The sequence below is a fragment of the Arvicola amphibius genome, chromosome 5 (genome assembly GCF_903992535.2).
Source record: "Arvicola amphibius chromosome 5, mArvAmp1.2, whole genome shotgun sequence".
NCBI classification, from domain to species: Eukaryota; Metazoa; Chordata; class Mammalia; order Rodentia; family Cricetidae; genus Arvicola; species Arvicola amphibius.
Genome location: NC_052051.1, coordinates 150,759,520 through 150,781,429, shown reverse-complemented (window position 1 = coordinate 150,781,429; position 21,910 = coordinate 150,759,520). Strand labels below are relative to the sequence as shown.

At 44.0% G+C, this 21,910-nt stretch overlaps 1 protein-coding gene across 1 annotated transcript in view; it reads right to left on the bottom strand.

Annotated features, from left to right (window-relative positions):
- The window catches only part of Pstpip2 (proline-serine-threonine phosphatase interacting protein 2), a 75,322-nt gene that overhangs the window by 4,593 nt on the left and 48,819 nt on the right, over window positions 1-21,910 (bottom strand). Inside the window, exons 5-13 of the mRNA XM_038331180.1 lie at window positions 21,439-21,545; window positions 16,092-16,154; window positions 7,405-7,503; window positions 6,422-6,467; window positions 6,195-6,274; window positions 4,795-4,893; window positions 3,568-3,664; window positions 2,551-2,632; window positions 947-981 (exon numbers count right to left, since the gene is read on the bottom strand). Coding sequence (XP_038187108.1) covers window positions 947-981; window positions 2,551-2,632; window positions 3,568-3,664; window positions 4,795-4,893; window positions 6,195-6,274; window positions 6,422-6,467; window positions 7,405-7,503; window positions 16,092-16,154; window positions 21,439-21,545 — 708 coding nt within the window. The remainder of the gene's footprint in view (window positions 1-946; window positions 982-2,550; window positions 2,633-3,567; window positions 3,665-4,794; window positions 4,894-6,194; window positions 6,275-6,421; window positions 6,468-7,404; window positions 7,504-16,091; window positions 16,155-21,438; window positions 21,546-21,910) is intronic.

Here is a 21,910-nt window from a genome sequence, read left to right as displayed (position 1 = left end):
CATTAGCATCCATGGTAAAGTCATCATCAAAAATGAACAACAATAGAGTCACTCATTATTAAGTGGTAATTAAAGGCAGCAAGAAGTAAAATAACTTAAATATTATTTAAATATATGATCAATCACTATTTTTAAATTTTTTTGATACTTATTTTTTATGCATATCTGTGTATGTGTTGGTTAACTGGTGAAGGTCAGTTCTCTCCTTCCACCAAGTGCGTTCCGGGCATCGAATTCAGGCTGCCGACCTTGACAGCGAGCACCCTCTGAGCCATCTTGCTGGCCCCAAAATTCTTAACAGTCTTGAAGCTTTTACTGAGATGCCAAATCAGCCTCAATCAGCTCTTCCCTCAATCCCCTGTGAATACAGCTTCTTAAACGGCTTGTGCCCGAAATGATAAATTTTTAAACACGCTACGTATCTCCTACTACACTAAAGGTTTGAGATGATGGGAGAAGGCAAAATGCCTCTCTTCAAAGCTGTTGTAATTAACCAGAAAATAGAACTGACAAAAAAAAATGTTGGTATGTGTCGTTCTCTCTGCATTATTGCAGAGGAAAAGGAGCTCAGCATGATCTGAAAACGATTCCTTGTTGGGCAGTGTGCAACATTATAATTAGTAATAGAGTGAGACCCTGCCTCAAAAAGAGAAGTCTTACAGTAAGATTCAAATACAGGCACAATCTCTTAGGAACTCAGCCCTATCAGGGGTGCCCAACCCACCACCCATGAGCCACATGCAGCCCAGAATAGCTAGGAATGTGGCCTGACACAAACTCAGAAACTTACTTAAAACACATCATTTTTTTGTGGTAACTAGACTGCACAGTTCTGTCTCAAGTATGGATTCTGTAGATGATGGAGCCATGTCATAAGGTCAACAAGTCAGACAGTTCGTATTTTAATCTTAAAGAACATCTGCCCTAGAAATCCCAAGAGGCATACCTGGTAGATGTTTAGGAACTGGGAGAGGTCCTCTCCTGGAAGAGATGAAAATCAAAGTCTTTCGGGTGAGCTCTTATTATTTTCTTATCTTTCTACTCAGTCAAGGCAAATGATCTACAGCCCTGACTTGTGAAACCCAAAGGGCAGGCGCATAGGAAGCCGGCAAGCAGAATGCACAAGAGTCAGGAGTACGGAGCTCTGCCCAGGGCCCACTGGCAGGATTTTCATCTCAGCTGTTGATCTCCTGGCATCTCAGAATCTTTGTACATAGACTGAGAAACACAAATGGCTCTCGACTCTGCGAGAGTTGTCAGCTCAGTCATATGAACGGTTTTGAGTGGTCCTTACGATTGACAGTATGCATTGACCTCTCTCCCAAACACCCTCCACTTTTCCTAAAACTGGATGGAAACCTCGGCAGTTGAGACCTCACTCCACTCCACCCCCACTGGCTTGGCGTGAAATAAAGGTTTCTTTTCCCTCCAGACCCTTTACATTAGGAGCAGCATACTCTCTGTGCAATGGGCCCAATGGAAGCAGCTTAGCTTTGCTGGCCACACTGTCTCTGGGGCACCTCTGCTCAGGTCTAGTAGGAAAACAGCCATACAGAGATCCACTGACCATGCTCCAATAGCTTTCTATGTGAACACCAATCATTTAAAAATATAAGCCAGGGCTACGTAGATGAATCAGTGACTATGAGTGCTCACTGAAAGCCAGGCAGTGGTGGCGCAAGCTTTTAATCCCAGGAGGCAGAGGTAGGCAGATCTCTGTGAGTTCAAGGTCAGCCTGGTCTACAGACAGAATTCCCCAGGACAGGTTCCAAAGTCACTCAGAGAAACCCTGTCTCTAAAAACAAAACAAAACAAAACAAACAAAAAACTAGAGTGCTCGCCGCTCTGAGGAGACCCAACACCAGCTCCTAAGAACAATCACCTGTACTTCCAGCTCTAGGGAATGTGATACCCTCTTGTGGCCTCTGTGGACATTCACATACACACAGCATGTAATGATACAGACAGACACACATACACACAGATAAAATAAATTTAAAAAAAATGTAAGCCTGGTGTAATAGCTCATGCCTGTAATCTTAGCACTCGAGAGCTGGAATAGGAAGATCTCTGTGAGTTTAAGACCAGTCTGGGCTACAGAGTGAGATCCTGTCTCAAATAAACACAGACACTCACACACACACACACACACACACACACACACACACACACACACGAGAGAGAGAGAGAGAGAGAGAGAGAGATCCTTTTTAATTCATAGGCCCTATAAAAACTAGTAGATCATATCTGACTCAAAGGAGGGCAGTGTGCTTATTCCTGTTCCCTATCAGCCACAGAAAGGCATAGAATTCATAAACAAGTAATAATGGTCATACTCAAGTATGCTGTAGGACCCTGGAAACCACAGCTAATAAAAGCTATATAATATTTGTTCTAAAAGCGCTATTTCAAAAAACTAAGTTACCTTACTAGGTAAATTATGTCACTTTGGTCAATTAAAAATAAAAGGTAATGTCTTAATATAATTATATTAATAATCTAAAAAATTATTAAAATATATTCTTCACACGAAGAGCAGTTGGTTATTACCTTGCTACATTGGACCCTGTAGTCTTTCCCTGTGGGGCTGCATTCCGCTGAGAAGAGTAGAAATTCTCATACATGATGGGCGCTGCAATGTTTAAGACATACGACATCAGAAACAGGTAAAGGTTGGGGTGGAACACTTGCCAAGCCTACGAAAAGCCCTGGCTTCATCACCCTGTGCTAAAAGACACTGAGTGCACATGCCTGTCACCACCTTGGTTCTCGGGGGTGGAGGCAAAAAGATCTGGAATTCAATGTCATCCGCAGTCGTACAGCAAGTTTAAGATTAGCCTAGAATATGAGACCCTGTCTCAAAAAATAAATAAACAAATAAACAAAAGGTAGGGAGACCTAGAACAATCTCCAAAAGTCTATGTATTAGAGACTTTGTCCCCAGCTTAGCACTAATAGAAGGAATAGAACCTTTAATAAATATAACCCAGTAGGAACAAACCAGGTCAGGTCACTGCAGGCATGGCCTGGTCTGCTCCTCTGTCACATCTTGGCTGTAAGATGAGCAGTCCACTGGGCTGCTCTCTACCATAATGTGCGGCCTCACTACAGCCTCAAGAGCAATGGCATCAACTGACTGGACTAAAGCTTTCAAAAACTAGAGCTAAAAATAAACTTTTCTCAGACAATTATCACATGGACTCACTCATAAGTGGCTGTTAGACATAAAGCAAAGAAAACCAGCTTACAAATCACTACCCCAGAGAACCTAGACAACAATGAGGACCCTAAGAGAGACATACATGAATCTAATCTACATGGAAAGTAGAAAAAATACAAGATCTCCTGAATAGGACAGAAGGGGAGGGGGGAAATGGAGGAGAGCGGAGAAAAAGGTATCACTCAATAAAATCAATCAATTAAAATAAAATTAAAAAATAAACTTTTCTCTTATTGGCTGATTTACATCAGCTATTTGTTACAGCAGCAGAAGCTGACTAATACAGCATCTTACATCCTCTGTAACCTAGGACAAGAAAGACCTGCACCCCATGCCACCCAGCTCACCTGGTGGGGTATGTCCAGTTTTACGCTGGTTCACAAAATACTGAATATCCTTTTCAATGCTGCACAGTTCCAAACTCTTACGGACTTGTTCATACATCTGATCAACACAAGATAAAACATGATGCAGAAGTTTACTGATGAGAATTAAGGCACCGCTCTATAGGAAAGGAATGTTCATGAGCAGCCAACTCTTTTGCAACTTTGTTTTGAAAGTAGGAGACATTCCCAAGTCCAAGGGTGCTGTGGGAACTCCTTCAGCCAGTAGCCTTTAAGATACCATCCCACTTGGGGGTGGCCTCTTATACTATAAATGCCAACACAAAGCCTGTGCTTGCTCTCTCTGCTGCTGGATTCTGTTCTTGTTCTCCGTAATTTGTGAGTCTACCCCTAGATAAAGAACCCTTGATTATACTCAGTTCTGAGCTAGTGTAAAATTATTTTATAGCGTCCACCTGCACAAGACTCACACAAGGGCACCATTCTAGTACATCTGGGATATTGCCTTTTTTAGATGAAAAAAAAATTAAAATGCAAGGAAATATTCCTTTCTGGCCAGGCCAAAACCCTGGTTATTTTTTTAAAGTATTGATGGAATAAAGAAACTATATGCCAAGTCCCATGACTAAGTCTCAGGGCCACCACAATGCAATCACAACTACTTAACCTGAGGATAAGTCTTTCCATTCGATTCTATGGGTTTCTTGGACATCTGATCATTCTAAAGTCATGTCCCATCTGAGAGAGAGTGGAGCTATTACTTAGCAAAGGCTGTGATAACCGCGACTTGTGTCTTTGATATCTAGGGACCCAGATACCTTTGCTGTGCACAAGTTAACTCTGGATAAGCACCATGAGAGACAGAAGCAAATCCTCACCGTGGGGTGACCATCAGCCTGCCATGAGTCAGTCTGCTAATACTTGGTGCAGGAAGTGATGGAATTCTACCCTGGAGCTGTCTCTGAGACTCACATTCATCTGTGACATCTCTGGTGGTTAGGTTTCATTATCTGCTATCCATCCCTAACTCGCAGTTTCTCAAAGAGTCACGATGGCAAAATGGACCAGGAGTCAGGAAGAAGATGACAGCAATGCTCACATCTTTATCACTCTGTACCCCAAATGGAAGCAGGAAGTGGGGAGAAGGTGACTAACAGGCACCGATGGCTCTTGCTGCTCCGGTGGCTCTAACACACGGAGCACGGTCTTCTGTGAATGCTGCTCACTTACGTCATCACTGGTGACACATTGCTGTGACAGCTGATTCAGATGCAACCACAACGCATTCCGGAAGAAGTTGATGCGCTCACATTCTTGAGCCTCAAACACCTATAGAAAAACAGGTACGTGTACACATGTATGTAAAGAAGGGGCATCCGTTTAGACTGGCTATGACGTAAACACTATTAACCTACATTGGTGGGTGGCATTTAAAGAGTAACGCAGAAGAAAGCGCTTAGTGTGAGCATAAAGCCCCACAGTATCAAATTGTAGAGATAAGTCAAACGAGGTTCATTTCATCAAATAAGATCAAACAAATGAGATTTAAAAAAAAAAAACACTCAAGTTTGTCTGGGGGTACAGCTCAGTGGACTGGTGCTTGCCTAGCATGCATAAGGCTCCGGGTTTGATCACCGGAACCTCACAAAGGTAAGAGAAATCACAAAGCCCTGGACTTCACACCAAGGGCATCCCCACAACCTTGAGAGAGGAGAAAGCAGGCGTAGAGAGTAAAGTTTAGGCTGAGACAGGCTGGAACTTGGGACTTGCAAACAACTTCAAAAAACATGGCTGGGGCTGAGAACATATCTCAGTGGTAGAGCATATACAAGTGTGCGGTTCTAGGCTTGATTCCCAGCGTGCACACGCGCGCGCGCACACACACACACACACACACACACGCACGCACGCACGCACGCACGCACGCACCGCGTGCTGGAGGAGACAGAGACGGACAAAAAGAGAGTATGTCCACGCCCAAGAGGTGGGGAGACTATGTCAAAGGATACAGACAGGCCGGCTGATCATCATAAGACCTTGGCAGGGCAGGGAGCAGCTGCTTTCCCACTTAAGGAGAGCTGTGAATTGGCTGCTGTAATCCTTAAATTCACAGAGACTGCCTACCAGCTGCCACCCTAGAGTTCCTGACTGAGAGTCCACGTTTCTACCCAGTCCTCAGATAATACTGGTTCTGCTGGTCCTGGGACACTGTTAGCAAATGGTGCCAGAAAGGTAAGGAACTTTCTTGTGTCTTTTAAGTTTTCTCTAGAAATTATGGAGTCCTGTGTATTCCCCTTCGAACCTAGCAAGTACAGGCATGACTCTCGGAGGAACTACAGCGCTCAGTCCGCCCTAACTGATGCAGCCGTGTCATGGCCGCGCTAACCAAATGTTAGACTAACGCTTTGGAGTGAGCTGGACAGTGAGGTCAGAGTGGAGAAGGGGCCAAAAAATGAGGATTAGAGGAAATTACTCCAATCCCTTCCATTCTCCACTTAAGTCCTCAATCCCTAACTCGCCCTCGTGCTCAGTGACTGAATGAAGCACGAGGGGCTGACATGAAAGCCGAGTCTCAGGTTCTAGGGGAATGTGTGCTCTGTCCCACGCTGCTTCTAGTCCCCAGGACCTACCTCGCAAGCCTTAACGTGCTCGCTCTGCCAGGCTTCTCGGGCCTTCTCCAGCGTGTTGATTTGCTGCATGTAGGTTTTATCTACAATGGACAGGGAGTTGATTTAGAAACTAGACAGGTTTGCTGGATTGTAGCTGTTCCTTCTGAGGCCCGTTAATCCTACATGTTCATAACAGTGTAAACAGCCCCAACCAACCATCCCCAGGTAGAGCACACCCCTCCCCTCACCTGAATCCTCTACTGCGGTCTTTGACGTTGCCAGTTTCACAAAAAGCTGCGGGGACCAAAACCAGAAAGAGATTAAGAGAAGCTGATTCAGGCGTCCATGGCCAAACACATGCAAAAGCAATAGCAATGGAGAGGTAAGGTCTGGTCCAAGTCCTATATACGTTCCATTTAGAAGCAAATCTTTCATTTTCTCGGTATCAGAAAACAACCCCCCCTGTGTCTTCCTATAGACACATCACCCTGCCTCGAGCCATGGATAATAGTATATATTATTACTTTATTTTATTTTATATTTTGTGTGTGTATATGAGTGTCTTGCATGCATATATTCTGTGTACCACATCTGTGCCTGGCACCTACAGAGACCAGAAGAGGGCATTGTACACTCTGGGACTGAAGTTAGAGATGGTTGTGAGCTGCCATGTGGGTTCTGGGAATCGGACTTAGGTCCCCTGGAAGAGCAGTCAGTGCTATTAACTGCTGAGCCACTGATCCAGGAATATTACTAAATGTATTATTTAATTTATTTATATTATTATTTCAGTCCACCCACAAGAAGCATTCTGTCAGCAAAGAATACAGGAGCTGAGTTTTGATTACATTTAAAAGGAGTGCCAAGCCTCTTATTCCACCCCCTGCGTTCTAGTGATGTGCTTCTCTGGTGTTTTCCCCAACCTCAAAAATATTCAAGGGCTTTTTTTTTCATTCTGAAGATTAGACACCAAAGAAGTTATTGCCAGAGACTTGGGATACAAATCTATTTAAAAAAATAATAATTTAAGTTGTTTTGTAATCTTTATTTTTAATTTTTTGAGATGGGGTTTCACTACATAGTCCAGTCTGATATTAAACCCTCATGGCCCTCCTTCCTCAGCCTTTTGAGTACTAGGACAACATGCATGTATACCATGCCTAAGCCCTAGTTGGTTTAAACCAACACAACCACATCTCCGAGTCTTCAGGTTGTAGACCACGCTAGGTACCTTCTCTTGTTGCTTTGGGTTGGCCACATTGGCACTGCGCTGGACAGCCTGCTCCGCCTCGTCCTTGTCCCGGCACTTCTGCTCATAAGTCTTCTTGGCCTTCATTACAAACAGAAGGTGGAGATGGGTGAGCAAGATATCCAGTGTGGAAATCAGCCAACACAGCCCTCCAGGCCAGGTCCAGGCCCAGCACAAGCTCTGGCTGGTGCTGGAATCGACAGAGATTAGGCTCTCGGAGGGAAGATGCCTTTCACTGCTCTCTGAGGAGTCCCCAGTTCCAGTCCTTTTCCAGACTCCTCAGAGTGGGGCCCCTGCCCAAGGAAACAATAACTGCCATTTGGCACAAAATACACAAACAATAAAGACTTAGAAATGGGACTTAAAATATATATAACTGACTCTTCTGATTTTTCTTTATTCTTGAAACTTTCATACAATTACACAATGCAATATGATCATATCCACTCCATGTATATAATTTCTAAGATGTGTAATCCAACATTTATGTAAGTCATAATCCGTAGAGTCTGTGCAATCACTCGGTCACGGGAACCAACTTCCTCTCTTTCTCAAGAGTCATCAGTGTTCCAGAGTCCCCAGCCATGGCCGTGCGCACCAACGCTGTCTCCTCCACTTCAAGATAGGCATTATTAAAGACTTTGGATCTACATACTTTATGGTAGCCAGTGGCCTATCTTATGCCACTATTACTATTAGGATTATGGAATCATTTCACAAACCCTAATCATTGTTGTAGCAAGGAAATTAGTTTGTTTCAGGTTTAGAAACAAAGCCTTAGCTTGTTTAAACAACACAAAACAAAGCTATGAATGAAACAATTAGCAAATAAATCAAAGTGACAGTTCTACTTGACTAAGAATGAAGATGTCCTTTCTTGACTAGAGAAATGGTTCAGCCATCAAAGGCTTCACAACCAAAAATATGACTCTTTTTCTTGGTTTGATCAAATGCTGTAACCAGAGTGAAGAGGTTCAAATCCAGCCTCACCGTTATCTATGTATTTTTTTGCTTTTGTTTTTTAATAAATTACTTTACATCTCTGTGCCTTTGTTTTACCATCTATAAAGCAAAGATTTTAATATATTTACTTATATACTATATCATTACATAGCATACAAAATTTTTATTTTTATATAGAAAGAATATGTTCCTGGTTTTCATAACTATAAAAATGCATGACAATCATGCAAAAAGACCCATGCAACAATTCCTTTTACACAACACCTTGGAGAGATTTCTCTCTACCAAGCACAATCACTATACTGCCACACTTCTTTGTGGTACTGAGAGCAGAACCCATGGCTCTGTACCACTGGAGACGCACTCTGTCACTGGCTCTATCTAAGCCCTTGGTTTTCTGAGACAGGGTCCCGCCATGTGGTTCAGGCTGGCTTTTGACTTGTTATGTAACTCAGGCTGGCCTCAAACTCATGATCCTCCTGCCTCAGACTCCTGAGTGTTGGGGTTACCTATCTACACCACCACACTGCTGTGGCATCTAAAACTCCAAAGCATTATATATAAAACAAATGTAATTTTCTGAAAGGAAAAGTTCACCAAGGCAAACTGGCTAGGAACTTCAGCCAAAGAGCAGCCCAAGGGTGAGTTGCCTTGCCACATATATCACAGATCCAGTCCCAAAGAAGCAGGTGGCCCAGAAACACAGTAATACACTCAAAATAATTTTTACCTGCTTTTCTTAGTCAAAAGACTAGAAAAAGATTATCCTAACAAAGCATAAACTTAAAACAAAATAACCAGTCCTCTGACACTAAACAAAGCATAAATCACAAGGGCTCAAACCAGCAAGATGGCTCAGTGGTTAAAGGCACTCTCTGTGCAAGCCTGTTGACTTGAGTTTGACCGCCTTGACTCATGTAAAGTGAATCAGAGAAAAGCGACTCCACAAAGTTTCCTCTGACCTCCCCACAAGTGCCATGAAACAAACACACAAACACACACACACACACCCCAATAACAACAACAATAAAAAAACAAACTAGGGCTCCCTTACACAGGATAGTAAAAGCCAGTTAAAGACTCTAGATAGACTCCCCTGGTTACCAGGCTGTAATATAACACCCAGCTCCCCTGCTAAGGAATCATCTGTGACAGGAGTCGCAGTGTCTCTTCTTCCAAGGAGCAGTGGACACCGTGTGGGGAGCCTGAACCTTCTACCCCTCCTTGACTTACTTGACCTACAGTAACCAGGTGCCTTCCTTCCTGGGGTGGCAACAGAGGAACTGTAGTAGAAAATCAGAACTTCTGATGAGGACGGGGGAACCTGAACTCTTGATGTGGGATTCCCCTCTGTCTGCTGTGATTACCATTAATGAGTAAAGAAACTGCTTTGGACCTGTAGCAGGGCAGAACTTAGCTAGGCAGGGAAAACTAAACTGAATGCTGGGAGAAAGGAGACAGAGTGAGGGGAGAAGCCATGGAGCAGCCACCAGAGACAGGCATGCTGAAACTTTGCTGGTAGACCTCAACCTCATGGTGATGCACAGATTAATGGAGATGGGTTAAATTAAGATGTAAGAGTTAACTGATACGAAGCTAGAGCTAATGAGCCAAGCAGTGATTTAAATAATATGGTTTCTGTGTGATTATATTGGGTCTGAGCTGCTAGGCGACCAGGAAACAAACCAGCAGCTTTCCTTACAACAAACTCTTAACCCCAGACCGCAATAATGAGGCAATTGCCTCACCTCATGCTGGCATGGTGGGGAAACCAGATAAAACATGGTTTAAATAATCTAAAGGGTTTTTTTTGTAATACCCTAAATATCTAAATCAAATGAGTACCACTCAAACTAAGAACTAGAAAAAAATATATTAAACTGAATGGACAAAGGCAATCGGCAGGTCCAGCATTGAGATGACAGATTTTGGAACCACCTGACAAAGACTGCAAAAGCATTCGGCAAACAACTGCACACCAAAGCAAAACAGCATGGCAAAGGCACAGAAAAGCTAAACATAGAAACAGATGATGAAAGGAACTCTCAGAACTGAAAAAGAGGCAGAGGACCAAACTAACAGTAAGGCATGAGCATCACAGAGTGTAAGCAAGAGAGCATTTGGTATCTTCTCGGCACCGAGAGCCAGAGGCAGGTGGTGGGAAGAGGATTTCGGATAGCTCACAGCCCATCCTGGCAGGGACCTGGGCTCCTCACAGCTCAGTGGATTGGACCGGGAAGTAGAGAGGGAAATGCTGGCGCTCACCAGGCTTTTTCCTTTCTTCCATTTTGACTCAAACTCAGAGCCCCAGGCCATAGCATGGTGTCACCACAGTTAGGGTGTGATTTTCATTCTCAATCAAACCTCTAGGGAAAGACCCTCACAGAAAGACTCACAGGTGAGCTTCACCAATGCCCTTGGGATTTTTAATCCAATCACATTGGCAATCAAAATTAACCACCACTGAAGATGGAAAAAAGGCAGAGAAATTTTAACAGAGCCCCAGGGACCTTTTGTACAAAAAGAAGCAAGCTAATACCTCATGGACGTGGAACCCTACAAGAAGACAGGCTAAAACTACATGTGAAGAGGTAATTGAGGTGATCCCAACTTTGGTAAAAGATACAACCTACAGTCTAAAACTATCTAAACTCCTAACAAGCAAATCCTAAAGGCACCCAAGGCATATAATGGAATTACTAAAAAAGATAAAAAAAAAACAAAGAAAATATCTTAAAAGAGTGACTGTAATGACGTTTTATCTAAAAGGAAAAAACAACTTTAATAACACAGATTTCTCACTAGAAACAACAAGAACCAAAAAGGAAGAAGCACAATACATTTTAGACGCACAAAGAAAGGAACTGACAAAATGCAATCCTGCAGTCCCTGGGGACAAAATGCAATCCTGCAGTCCCTGGGGACAAAATGCAATCCTGCAGTCCCTGGGGACAAAATGCAATCCTGCAGTCCCTGGGGACAAAATGCAATCCTGCAGTCCCTGATCAGTCAGTCAGCGAATGAGTGGACAACAAAAACGTAGGACTGTATGACAGAGGACTGTATGACAGGACTGTATGACAGAGGACTGTATGACAGGACTGTATGACAGAGGACTGTATGACAGAGGACTGTATGACAGAGGACTGTATGACAGAGGGACTTTTACTCAAACATCAGATAGAATACAACTGTGTCACTTGCAGGAAGATGGGTGGGATTACGATAAGCAAAATAACCCTGACTCAGACAAATACATTTTTCTCAAATGGAAGTCTCATGTCAGGTGTATTTCACCACAAAAAAAAAAAAAAAAAAACAAAGTAGAGAAAAAGGAATTACGGAGAGAGTGAAGGGGCCTTACCGCCTAGCCTGACAACCTGAGTTGGATTCCTGAGACCCACACGATGGAAGAAGAGAAGCAACTATTGAAAATTGTCCTCTGACTTCTATGTGTGCCGAGGTATGGAACAGAGGTGTGTGCTCACCCTGCCCCCATGCGCGCACACACAATTTTACTTAAGACTTATGGAGAAAAGCTGGAGAGATGGCTCAGTGGGTAAGTGCATTGGTGCTCTTCCAGAGGACCCAGCTTGATCCCCACAACCTACACAGCAGCTCACAGCCAACCACCTACCACTCCAACTTCAGGACTCTGACACCCTCTTCCGCCCCCTCCCCCTGCCGGCATGCTCACAGTGACATACATATATACGAGGGAAATGTTCACACACAGTCAGGCATGGCGGTGCATACCTTTAATCCCAGCACTTGGGAGGCAGAGGCAGGAAGATGTCTGTGAGTTCAAGGCCAGCTTGGTCTACAAAGCAAGGTCCAGGACATTCAAGGCTGTTACACAGAGAAACCCTGTCATCAAAAACAAAACAAAAAACAAAAACAAAAAACTCATACACATAAAATAAAAATAATTTTTATAAAAAGATTTATGGAGAATTCAAATTTTATTTTCAAGAGCTGGAGAGATGGCTCAGTGGTTAAGAGCACTGACTGCTCTTTCAGAGGTCCTGAGTTCAATTCCCGGCAACCACATGGTGGCTCACAACTATCTACAATGGGATCCGATGCCCTCTTCTGGCGTGCATGCATACATGCAAACAGAACACTCATGTCTAAAATAAAAAATAAATTTTTTTTTGTTTTGTTTTGTTTTTCGAGACAGGGTTTCTCTGAAGCTTTTTTAGAGCCTGTCCTGGAACTAGCTCTTGTAGACCAGGCTGGCCTCGAACTCACAGAGATCCGCCTGCCTCTGCCATCCGAGTGCTGGGATTAAAGGCGTGCGCCACCACCGCCCGGCTAAAATAAATTATTTTTCAGTGTAAGCTGGAGTTACGGGTGGCTGTGCAGGGAGCACACTGCCGTGGCACAGAGGACCAAACTCAGGCGGTCAGGTGTGGCAGGAGGCACCCTGACCCACTGAGTCCTCCCTCCAGCCCTCAAAAGATTCTCAGACGGAAGAAAGCTATGGATGGCATGAGTGTGCCGTGAAAGCTGGGCTCGCAGGCGGGGAATGTGTTTCAAGTCCCTGATATTTAAATGTGAGAGCATCGTCATGATGCACACCGCTGTCTGCTGTGAATGTTGACTAATGAAAAGAAGAACGGAGAGAAGGCCTAAAGCAGTGTGGCAGCTGACAAGAGCTAAGGTGGGAGGCACTGGTTCTTATAATTTCATGAGCTAGTTGAGGTTCGTAGGATACAGACTTTGGGGATGAACGAGGTGATGGTGTTCGCACTGCGTGATGAACATATTTAATATCTCTGAGCTGTACACTCACTAATGGATACGATAGCCTCGATTATCCGCACAAGGCCTGCCTAGGATGGGGCTCATTCTGTCACGGAGTGGGGAGCAGTTCACAAGACCACAGGCAGTTAGTTGTTGCACAGGGAGAGATAGGTTCTTTGGGGGCGGAGCCACTGGTCGGGTACCCATGCTGCTGTGAATAATCCTTCACCCAGGCTCCTGCAAACCACCCTAATAAGTGTTTTCAATAAAATGTTCACTGGCAGACATATTCTGAAGCTAAAAAGTTCTCTAAATAAAAAGAAACTATACTAAAAGAATGAGGAAGAGATCTGGTCAGTCGTCCTCATCAACTTAGACCATGAAACCCAACATGGACAAGTTCAACAGAACCACCATGTACGAGCTGCCCTTGCAGGCTTCAGCATTGCCAGGGCATAAATTTCATTTCATACTAAAAGAAACTGTGGAACATGAGAAAAAAGGAAGTAGCATGGTTAGTGTGATGGCTTATCTTCATTGCCAATTTTATAAGAGCTAGGCTTGCTGGGGAGATGGGCCTCTGAGCACGGGGCTTGGGGATTATCTTCATCGGCTTAAGTGAGGCAGAAAGAGCCACCCACTATGGGTAGCACCATTCCCTGGGTGGGTCTGGGATTGTATAAAAAGGTGAGTGTTCTGAGCACAAGAATTCACTGCACTTCCCCCTGACTTCATGCTCTGTGTCCAGCTATTACAGGCTCCCTGGCTTTGACCTCCCCACTGTGATGGACACAAAATAAGCCTTCTTTTCCTCAGGTTGCCTCTGCTAGAGAAAAGACTAGAAACTACAACAGTGAGAGGGAAAAAAGTCAAATATAAATTTTTAAAATCATTTTGTTAGTGGAAGCGAAATAATTAACAATAATATTTGCTTTGGCCCAGACCCTCATGCTTGATCTCAAATGCGCCAATGGTCAGAGAGAACACTTTGGGAAGTGATCAGACCATGTGTGCTCTGACCCCATTATCAGGTCAATGCACTGATAGGTTCATAATCTGATGGACTACTGAAGATGGTAGAAACTCAGGAGGTGGGACCTGCTTGAAGCCTGTGGGCCCTCGGGGGCTGTATTTGTCTCCAGCCCCTTCTTTGTGGTCTCCTGTTTCCCAGGCAGCTTTGCTCCTCCACCCACTCCACACCATGACGTCCAGCCTCCCTTCAGGGCCAAGCAACTACACACCGAAGCCTCTGGAACTGTGAATCAAAACCAACCTTCCTTCCAAATCTTAGGTTGTTTTCTTTGATGTTTTTGCCACAACAGAAAACTGATTGACACTACCAATAATCTAAGTATAGGTACAAGAAACAATCAAGACATGTATATTTTCTTTAGAAGTCATTCCCTTTAATTGTGAGAAAACTTTCTCCAGATTTCTCAAAATGTCACACACACACACACACACACACACACACACATGCACGCACCACACATACATACATGCACACACACTCATGCACACATAGGCACACATACATACTCACGTGTACACACACACACACATATACACACATGCACGCACGCACATGCACACATGCACGCACAAACACACGCACATGCACACATGCACGCACAAACACACACGCACATGCACACATGCACGCACACACATGCACGCACGCACACACATGCATGCACACACATGCACGCACAAACACACACATATGCACACATGCACGCACGCACATGCACGCACACACACACACATGCACGCACATTCCCCAGCACTATTTCAGCACTCTATAGCCAACATTCCCTCCTGACCAAATGCTTTGATGTGGTTTCAAGCAAGAAATAGTGCAAGCAGCCGAGCAGACCACATGTGCCATCCACACAGTGATACTTTCAACACCAAGTCACAGTCACACATGCTACATATGTAGTGGTGTGACTTCTAAAAGATTTTGTTGTAGCGTACACTAAGGGACTCATGGAAAGCTAGGAAGGGAGCTGTAACAACTTGTCCCTGGCTTGCCACGCACTGTTACTAAAGCACTTAAAGGAAAGGAAGCTTTTATAATTCCCAGGTATCTTAAAGCTTAAAAGAAAGGGAACTTTTATAATTCCCAGGTATCTTAAAACACAAAAGGGTCATTCAGTAAAATGAGCAACAAACAAGGTTCAGAACTGCCATTAGGTAGAAGGTTCAAAAACAAGATAAATAGTGTGTGTGTGTTTGTATTGTGTGTGTATGTAGGTGTGTGTATCTGTGTGAACATATGTGTATGTGCCTGGGTATCTATGTACATTTGTATGTGTGTATATTGTGTGTCATATGCTTTACATCACATCCTAAAATATAAGTGGACTAGTTTTTATTTTTCCAGGTGTCATGTTAACTATTCCAGAAGAGACGAGCAAATATCTGCTCACCCCCATCAGGTATCAACAGACCAAAGAGATGATTCCACTCAAGTCCAGCTTGGTGGACCAATGAGTTTGGCTGTGGATAATTATAGGAACAAGGGTGAAGGTCACCCACAGAAGTATGGACAACCTATGGGTAGTTACACTGCAGAAGAAACATCTGCCCCTTCCCAGAGATGTGATCTACCCCCGTCCTTGCTGACAGCATGGCTGTGAACCTCCCTCTCCTGCGGGAGAGAATGGTACTGGGTCCAGTCTTGCTAGGGATGTTGATAGCCATGATACTGACTTAGAAGGCAATAGCTCACCACACCCAGAGGACAGAGTTCTATACCAGCTCGTCAGAAATAAAGCAGCATCGTACCAACACTCTCCTATCCTCAAGGCCTTAACAGGAAGGAAAGTCAAGTGTTTTCCTTGACAGCACATCAATAAATGACATCATTGAAACATCATTTGAGTAGGAGCATGTCCATGAACAGAATGTTTGATAATGTCACTATTATAAAAGCAGCAGCAGCCAGTGTAACTCACATCCATGGTCTTCTTGTATTGTGAGTTCTTCTGTTTGTGGACAGCATCCATTATAGTTTCTGTCTGTGAAGAGAATACAAACACTGTCCATAAAAACTGTAAGTTACTGCTAACAGCAGCTCGTCTTGAGGGCTATGCATTCAACGTGGGTTATCCAGTTTAGTCTTCATGTCACTCAGAAGCCAGATGTGCTATCTATTGTCCCCTCATCACAAATGAAGACAGTACAGAGCAGAGACTAAACTTCTTGTTCAAGAAGTCACAGGCGGGGGCGGGAGAGATGGCTCAGAGGTTAAGAGCACTGACTGTTCTTCCAGAGGTCCTGAGTTCAATTCCCAGCAACCACATGGTGGCTCACAGCCATCTTTAATGAGATCTGGTGCCCTCTTCTGGCATGCAAGCATACATGGAAGGAATGTTGTATACATAATAAATAAATAAAATATTAAAAAAAAAAAAAGAAGTCACAGGCAGTTAAAGACACTGCATCTTATTTAGCCCAGGCACTCACACCCCGAGTCCTGAAGCCTCAAAACATCACCGGAGTCTCGCTGATCACCATGGAGTGCTTTCTTCAGGGAATCTAGAATCAAAGGACTTTGGTTTCCAGAAGAAGTTTTAAATTCTTGTTAAAATACCATCTGTATTTTAAGGGCATCTTTATTCTGGAAGCTTTGTCAGCACAGGCAAATTAGGAGTTCAACCTCCACTTCTGTGGCTCCCCAACGACATACGCTTTATGACCAGGGGAAGAAGGAAGTGTCTGTAGCGGTGCTAACAGAAACTGTTCTATGATCTAGCCTCATCTAGCCAGCAAGGTAAACTGCATGGAGTTCACTTGAGTACAATTTCTTCACTGTAGTTGCAACGATGCCTGCCTCTCAGACACAGTTTTTCTGGTCCCCATTTATCTAGCACTTCTATGCGAAGCCACTCCATGCTCACAGTAGTGTTTCTGTGTAAATACTACATCTCCATTTTCCTGGTGAGCCCAAAGAAACACAGTCAGTTGGTGGTTTTGATGAGGATGGCCCCCGGAGGCTCATATAGCTGAAAGCTTGGCCTCTAGCTGGTGGAAGTGTTTGGGAAGGATTAGTGTGTGCGTGGCCTTGTTTGGAGGAGGTGTGTCACTGGGAGTGGGCTTTGAGCCCACACCATTCCCAGCTAGCTTTCTGGCTGCCTTCCTGGAATTGTCTCAACACTAAGCATTCAGCTACCGTTCCAGTGCCATGTCTATCTGCCTGTTACCACACTCCCTGCCATGAGGTCATAGATCTCAACAAACTTTTTCTTCTATAAGTTGCTTAGTTCATGGTGTCTACAGAGCAGCAGCAAAGCAATGAGACTGTCAGCAAAGAAGAAAGCTGGCATTTGCACCAAGGAGCCTATTTATTTATTACTGAAAATGAATTTCAAATGCAGCTCCTACTAGATACATATACATTTAGGTTTTTATATACTACCATAACAGACAAGCATGGATGGATTTTTAGGATATTTGGATGAAATACTTAAGGTGTGCTCTCACTTCAAATGGAATAAATGAAACTCCCTCCGGGGAGCTTCAGAGAACCCAGAACTTACCTCCTAGCCTTCTCTAAAGCAGAGATAGCAGGAAGTAGCTACTCATCTGGTAATGAAGAAGACAACGCAGGCACAGTGACAGGGCTCCAACACCAGCCCCACATGGAAAGAAACATGACAGATCCTGGCTGCAGCCACCAGGGAGCTGAAGTCCACGGAACTGACTAGCAAGAGCTAGTTTTACTTCTTTAGTAATCATGGCTGATTTTCCTGGGCTACTTGAGCTGATCAGTTCACAGTGCTGGCTCTGTCATGGTCCTTTTAGTCCAAATACACACTTTGCTACACATCCAACCATCCAGTTGGTGGTTGCTACTGGTTTATAATCAATAGTCCAACGTGTCTCCTTATCTCAATACTGTACTTGCACAGCAAAGTCAAGATCCTGAATTTCAACCAGTTGCATAAGAGAAAAGGAAAGAGAAGAAAGAAAAGCAAGCAACTGACTGGTTCTTTTGATGAGCAGAAACAGCTCAATTTCCAAGAAGTGGAAGGTCAGAGCAAGCAGTGTGACAGTTTTAAAAGGGGAAGTTAGCATTGAAACATTCTTTTTCCCAAAACAAGTTCTTTAAAAAGAAAAGAAAGGGAGGGGTACCCAAAGTCACCCCAGAGTCTGTTGTGAAACACTTAACTACAATTTTCTAAATAAACTTCTGACTTTTCAATGTTTTGAAAGCAGCTTCTGCTGAGAAAGGAACTGAGTCCAGGCACTCAGCACAAGGGTCAGGGCGGTCAAGGGCACCTAGGGTGAGGAAATGACCCTTTTTAAGTGGAGTCATACACGAACAGCTCAGTTAACTACGGTATTATGGTTCTTTTTATTTTTTTTAACTGTTCCACCTGAGACACGATATCTCCTTACCTTTTTAATGACTCTTTTCTTTCCTTGCTTTTGAGACAAGGCCACACTAAGTAATACCCACTGACCTGGAACTCTTTGTATAAACCAGATTTGGTCCTCTGGGATGTTCAGCTTTATATTTTTTAAAAATTGTATGTCTGTGCCTGTCTGTGTGTGACCTGCGCATGTGAATCCAGTGCCCATGGTGGCCAGAAGGAATGTATACCCTTGGAACTGAGTTACAGGTGGTTCAGCCATCTAACACGGTACTGAGAACTGAACTCAGATCCTCTACAAGGGCAGCACACATTCAACTACTGAGCCATCTTTCCAACCTCCCAGTTCTTTTGCTGTCCTTTCTGCTAGGTGTGGTGGTGCACGCCTTTAATCCCAGCACTCAGGAAGCAGAAGCAGGTGGATCTCTGTGAGTTCCAGGACAACCAGGGCTATAGAGAGAGAGCCTGTCTCAAGAGGGGGTGGGGAAAGGAGAGACAAAAAATTTATCATTTCAGAGCTGGAGAGATAACTTGTCAGTTAAGAGAACCCAAATTTGGCTCCCAGCATCCATGTTAGTGGCTCACAAACTCCTGTAATTCCAGTTTCAGAGAATGAGAATCACAAACACACTCAAGTAAAATTAAAAATAATTCTTTGTAGGAGAGGGCATAGTAGGGATCGGAGGCAGGTATCTAAGAGAAGTAGGATGGAGAAAAGCGGGGGTGATGTAATTTATTTTAATTAAAAATAGATAAGTAAGGGGCTAGAGAGATGGGTTAGTGACTAAGAGCACTGGCTGCTCTCCTAGAAGACCAATATTCAGGTCCCAGACTCCACATGGCACTCACACCTGTCTGTAACTCCAGTTCCAGGAATCTGATGCCCTCACACACACATACATGTAGGCAAAACACCAATGTACACAAAAATTATTTTAAAAGGTAGGTGAATAAAAGGTAACTTTTTAAAAACCTGGTGCCAGGCACAGTGGTACACACCTTTAATCCCAGCACCTGGGAGGCAGAGATGAAGGATCTCCGTGAGTTAGAGACCAGGCTAGAGATACAGAGAATTATATAGTTATATAGATATAAAGAGCTCCACAGGGAGACCCTGTCTCAAAGAACAATTCCATCTATATTTCCTTAAAGAAATGGCAGACTTGGTAATGTCAAACAGAAGAATCTGTTATCCAACGAGTACAATCCCCACGAAAACTCTGCCTGGAAAAAGGCTTTGGTTCAGCTGCAACCTCAAGTGTGATACACAAGCTTGAGAGAACACATGAAAGTGTCTGATGCAGTGTTCCTTAACTGTCTGCGTCTGTCCTTCCACACTCAGAGACACTGCACAAGCACCGGCTGAGAAATAGGAAGAGGCGGCGGTGTGCAAGGAGGAGCTCTCAAGCCCGGCGTAGCAGCACATGCCCACAGTCCTAGCAGTCAGGAGGTGGAGGCCAGAGACTCAGCTACACGGTGAGCTGGAGGCCAGCCTGGGCTTCGCGAGACTGTGTCTCTAACAAAGGGCAAAGCAGCTCATAAAATGATGGCAAATGTGAGACACGGAGACACAGAGAGGCTCTTTTCTTTCTTTCTTTCTTTCTTTCTTTCTTTCTTTCTTTCTTTCTTTCTTTCTTTCCTTCCTTCCTTCCTTCCTTCTTTCTTTCTTTTTTTTTTTTTTTTTTCTTGAGACAGGGTTTCTCTGTATAGCTTTGGAGCCTGTCCGAGAACTCATTCTGTAGACCAGACTGGTCTTAAACTCACGGAGATCCGCCTGCCCCTGCCTCCCAAGTGCTGGAATTAAAGGCGTGTGCCACCACCATCCGGCTTATCATAATAACTTATTCACTCCCATCACCTTTAATATATGTAGAATAAATCCCATCAATGGAAAAGAGTCTTGTGGGTGTTAGAGAGATGGCTCAGCAGTTAACAGCACTGGTTGCTCTTTCAGAAGACCTGGGTTCAGTTTCCAGCACCCACAGGATGGCTCACAACTGTCTGTAACTCCAGTTCCCAGGGATGGATACCCTCTTCTGGCTCCACAGGCACCAGGCACACATGTGGTGCACATGCATGCATGCAGACAAACATGCATGCACATAAAATGAAAATTAATACATCGTTAAATAAAATAGGGCCCTTCCAGAGCTGCTTTGAAGACGAAACAGGGCCAGTTTTTCTAGTTATAAAGTAGGATTATTCCATTCCATTATGAACTTCAAGGGAAGTGTGAGTCTGCCCCACATCCCCCCCTCCCCGAGTTCTTCAGTCCCTGCTGCCTTGCCGAGGAGGCCTGTGATCTGGATGCTCATTAGCTAGGCTGTGCTTGATACCGCTGATGGAAGTAAAGAGATCTCCAGCCACAGTCTTGACAGGGGCAGCAGATCTGAAAAGAAGACACACGCAAACAGAACCACTGAATCCTGCAAGAATTTTGCCCAGGTTCTGGGTGTGTAAAATCACAGCCTCATGCTTGTATGGGAAGCATTTTATTAACTGAACTATTTCTCTAGCATTCCTGCATTTTTTTTTAAAGGAAAAGTGACCTGGAGTGCAGAGCATACGCTCTAATATTAAGTCTACATGGAATCTCCAATATGTAATTTCTCGGGTCAGAAAAAGGTTATGATTGTATTGGGGGTGGGAACCAAGCTGTGCAGGGTTTTGTTGTTGTTGTTGTTGCTGCTGCTGCTGCTGCTGTCATTTGAGACAGGGTCATACTATGAGCTCTGGCTGTCTGGGAACTCACACTGTAGACCCAGGCTGGCCTCCAACTCACAGAGATCCTCCTGCCTCTGCCTCCCAAATGCTGGGATTGAAAGTGTATGCCACTATGGTCAGCAAGTTGAGCAATTTAGCAACAGAAATGCCTGAGATTTTCTGCAGAAGAAAAGAGATATGGCAACACATACTCCAAACTAACCTTTTTCCGCTGTAGTTTTTGCTTTTCCCTGAATTCTTCCATCCTCTTGGCCTCTTCTCTTAGAGTCTGCGCAAGCTGGATGTGACACTGGGCCACATTGTCTACCTCTGTAAAGAAAATTGCAAATAAAGTCAAGATCCACATGCGTCTAAATCCAAATACGCACAATGATTCAAAACTATACATACAAATCTGGAGCAAGAAAGAAAATTAAGAATAATTCTCATGGCCACCAACACTCATTGAGGTCCTTGTTATGTCCAATCAAGACCAATGTTGTCTTTTTTTGGGGGGGGACAGGGTTTCTCTGTGTAGTCCTGGCTATCCTGGGCTCTATAGACCAGGCTCTCTTTAAATTTAGAGATCTGCCTGCCTCTGCCACCACTACCCAGTTCAAAGCTAAATCTTTAGCTTAGTCTCTAGCCACTGTTAATAAAACCAATTGTATGCCCAAGACTGGGGGGGCGGGGGG